The sequence below is a fragment of the Bidens hawaiensis genome, unplaced genomic scaffold, assembly GCF_021521415.1.
Source record: "Bidens hawaiensis isolate Kalapana, Puna unplaced genomic scaffold, B.hawaiensis_p1.1 tig00003241_1, whole genome shotgun sequence".
In the NCBI taxonomy this organism is placed as follows: Eukaryota; Viridiplantae; Streptophyta; class Magnoliopsida; order Asterales; family Asteraceae; genus Bidens; species Bidens hawaiensis.
In genome coordinates, this window is record NW_027491177.1 from 918,148 (window position 1) to 922,180 (window position 4,033).

The 4,033-nt window shown below is 38.2% G+C and overlaps 1 protein-coding gene across 1 annotated transcript; it reads left to right on the forward strand.

Moving 5' to 3' along the window:
* The first annotated feature begins 445 nt into the window (after positions 1–445).
* On the forward strand, positions 446–3,481 carry LOC143622735 (putative indole-3-acetic acid-amido synthetase GH3.1). Its single transcript, XM_077093797.1, has 3 exons — positions 446–943; positions 1,048–1,149; positions 1,873–3,481. Exons 1-3 carry the CDS (start codon positions 624–626, stop codon positions 3,248–3,250), a joined length of 1,800 nt encoding a protein of 599 aa, XP_076949912.1. The 5' UTR covers positions 446–623; the 3' UTR covers positions 3,251–3,481.
* The last annotated feature ends 552 nt before the right edge of the window (positions 3,482–4,033 follow it).

A 4,033-nucleotide genomic window follows, 5' to 3' on the forward strand; every position in this document is an offset into this window, starting at 1 on the left:
ACGATTACACCAAGAACTACCATGTGAGAAATATAATTTAGATATTTTTAAAGAAAAACATGTATTTAAAAAGATATACTTAAATGATATCAAAATGTGATATATAAAATAGCATAAAAAGCTAAAAAACAATGACATGTAACAAAAAACAAGAAAAATTAGTGACAGACACTTATAAAATGTTAGGTCATGTTGTAAGATTAGTAAACTACCGACCCTTGTTTGTTCCCATAAGTATTACAGTTCATTAAATGTTTTGTATTATAAAAACCTAAGAGTGGTTTCCTTGTTGAATGAGCCGCCAGAGATATGCCATTTCGCCGGCACGCCGTCGTTTTTCGGCAGAACAACCTCACTATAAAAATTTACTCCGGTAACCAGACAAATCTCCTTACTAGCCCCCACTGACGTGTCCATACCCTGGTCCCCACTTTGCCACCCCTCTCCCCGACATCGTGACGTGTCCGGTCCCACCTGTCCGCCGGGTAAAACAATTCATTCCCATTGCACTCTGACATGGCGTCTGACGTGGCATATCAAACAAAACAACCACCCTTGTATATACCACCACATTTCATATCCACCAACACACACCAAAAACACACACTCTTTTGAACTAAACAATGGCCGTTGATTCAGTGACGTCATCGCCGCTAGGGCCTCCGGCGACGGAGAAAGACGCCAAGGCTCTTCAGTTTATTGAAGAGATGACTAAAAACTGTGACTCCGTACAAGAGAATGTTTTGTGTGAAATTTTGACCCAAAATGCTGAAACCGAGTACCTTAAAAAATGCAACCTCGGAGGCGCCACCGACCGGGAAACCTTCAAGTCAAAGGTTCCGGTTGTGTCGTACGAGGATCTCCAGCCGTACATCCAACGTATTGCTAATGGAGATCGGTCTCCTATCCTGTCGTCTCACCCCATTTCGGAATTCCTGACAAGGTTAGCCCGTGCACTTTTTTATAAAATATTATATCACAAGTTTTATAAAAAATATTTGATTGGTTTATTAATTAATAATAATAATAATAATATTGGAATTGCAGTTCTGGGACATCTGCCGGTGAAAGAAAGTTGATGCCAACAATTGCTGCAGAAATGGACCGCAGGCAAAAACTGTATAGTCTGCTCATGCCTGTCATGAACCTGTACGTTATCTAACAATTTTAGTCTTTCTGGTTATTTTCTTTTTTATAATGTCTACGGGTGGTTTAGGGATTTAATAAATTAATTAGCAGAATAATGTGTAGTAATATTTATATATTGTATGCGTAATTAACTGTTATGGTTGACTAGACTAGGTCTCATAAACTTTTAAAAAGATGTTATTGTGTTTGATTTTGGTATATAATTGAATAGTATTTAGTCATTTGTTAGCTGGTCAAGGCCTTTTTGTCACATATAAGACGAAATAGTTTGTAAGAGTAGATAAGTTAATGCTTGAAACTTTCAAGTATTTGCTACTGGAAATGATAAAGTAAAGTAAATTGTTGAAAAATAAGTGAGTGCCAAAATTATCAAACTTTTTGATGGCCTATTTATGAATATTTGTTATAGTAGTATTAATTTGTTACAATAGTAGTATTAATTTCTGTAACGAACTGTAACTATGGGATAAAAAAGAGAACGTCACATGTAATCATTCTTCTGAGTAGCTTACACACCTCTATGACAATTTTGAGGCATGTTACAATAAGTTAAATATTTGTTCACATGGCTTCTTTAGTTCTATACTCGCATATTTATACTTTTTTTTACTATTGCAAGCTCTAAATATTCTATGAATAATAAAATACATGTAGAGATATGATATTTTTTATATCATTACGTGAGTAAAAGTAGATATGTGACTTTATTATTTGTTGGTGTAGGTATGTGCCCGGTTTGGACAAAGGCAAGGGACTCTACTTCCTTTTCATCAAAGCCGAAACCAAAACCCCAAGCGGGTTAGTAGCCCGACCCGTTTTGACCAGTTACTACAAAAGCCAACAATTCAAAACCCGGCCCTATGACCCATACAACGTCTACACAAGCCCTAACGAAACCATCCTATGTGTCGATTCCTTCCAAAGCATGTACTCCCAAATGCTCTGTGGCCTAATTTACCTTAACCAAGTCCTCCGTTGTGGGGCGGTTTTCGCTTCGGGCCTAGTTCGGGCCATCAAGTTCCTCACATTAAACTGGAAACAGCTAGCCCATGATATCGAAACCGGTATCTTGAACCCTAAAATTACCGACCCGGATATCAAAGCCGTCATGTCGAAGATTCTGAAGCCCGATCCGGACCTGGCCCGGTTCATCAGGGGTCAATGTTGTGAAGAGAAATGGGAAGGGATTATAACCCGGATTTGGCCCAATACCAAATACCTTGACGTCATCGTGACGGGTGCAATGGCTCAGTACATTCCAATTCTAGATTTTTACAGTGGTAATTTGCCTCAAACGTGTACAATGTATGCTTCCTCAGAGTGTTACTTTGGGTTAAACTTAACCCCTATGGTTAAACCATGTGAGGTTTCATACACCATTATGCCAAACATGGGTTACTTTGAGTTCATCCCACATGACTCAGTCAACTCGGGGACTAAGTCAGATGACTCACTCCCTCAACTCGTTGACCTTGCTGACCTTGAGCTCGGTAAGGAGTATGAACTCGTGATTTCAACTTACTCGGGCCTCTGTCGTTACCGGGTTGGGGACATTCTCCGGGTCACGGGCTTCCACAACTCCGCCCCTCAGTTCAAGTTCATTAGAAGAAAGAATGTTTTACTAAGTATCGATGCGGATAAAACCGATGAAACCGAGTTGCAAAACGCTATTGAAAAGGCTTCCGAGCTTTTGAAAGAATTCAATACCGCGGTTGTGGAGTATACGAGCTATGGGGACACGAAAACCATCCCGGGCCACTATATTATTTATTGGGAATTGTTGGTGAAAGACCCGGGTCATAGGCCGGGCTCCAAGGTTTTAGATCAGTGTTGTTTGGCTATGGAGGAGGCCTTGAATTCGGTCTATCGACAGAGTCGGGTTGCGGATAATTCTATTGGGCCTTTGGAGATTCGGGTTGTGAAGAATGGGACTTTTGAGGAGTTAATGGATTATGCAATATCACGAGGGGCGTCTATAAACCAATACAAAGTCCCGAGGTGTGTTAGTTTCACGCCTATAATGGAACTTTTGGACTCTAGGGTTGTATCGACCCATTTTAGCCCAAAAGCGCCACAATGGGTCCCGGAGCGACGCTTCTGAAAGTATTAAGGTTGTTAGAAACAAAAACAAAATGGAAATGGAAAAGAAAGTAATGTTGGTTTGAAAGTGATGGGTGTAATATGTAGGTTTAGGAAGTAAAGGGTGTAATGTGTTGGTTAAGAAAGTGATGGGTGTGATGTGTAGGTTAGGAAAGTGAAGGGTGTGCTTTGTAGGCTTAGAAAGTACTGTAAGAATTTGTGATTGTTGAAATGCTGATTTTTTTGTATGATTTTCTTAGTAATTTTCTCAGTGGGCTTTTATTGTATATCACTTAATTGTCAAGGAGTGTCTTGGTTTCTTTTGATTTTTTTAACAGTCCTTTTAATCCTTTTTATCTATGAAACTTGAACCGAGACCTCTTATTTTTACACCCAGGTGTTTAAAGGTTTTGCATTTGCCGTTGGATCATCACATGGTTTCTTTTGATAGTATAATTTTTTTCTCAAAAATAATAGAAAGTACTACATTAAAAGGTTATAAAAAGTCAAAATTAGATATTATAAGTAGTTTTATACTAATAAATACTAAGAGTTAACTAACATAAACATAAAGGCAGAAAAGCTTTTGAATTTACAGGAATAATGCAATTAAAGAAACAAGGGCTGCCATTTCTGTCTCTGGTAGTTTTAACTTTTAGTCATAAAGATGACCTTTGCACCTTGCAACTTTCCTATTATTTTTTAAATTTATCATGTTAGATATGTATATATTATATATATACCGGTTCCTATCATACAAAGTCACATTTTCCATTTCCTATTATTATATATACCGGTTCATTTC

What these genes read in the sequence shown, in the direction of transcription:
- LOC143622735 (XM_077093797.1), top strand. Translation starts at nt 624, where the DNA reads ATGGCCGTTGATTCAGTGACGTCATCGCCGCTAGGGCCTCCGGCGACG. An exon ending in ATTTCGGAATTCCTGACAAG is followed by an intron (nt 944 to 1,047) that starts GTTAGCCCGTGC and finishes TTGGAATTGCAG; the next exon opens with TTCTGGGACATCTGCCGGTG. An exon ending in CTCATGCCTGTCATGAACCT is followed by an intron (nt 1,150 to 1,872) that starts GTACGTTATCTA and finishes TTGTTGGTGTAG; the next exon opens with GTATGTGCCCGGTTTGGACA.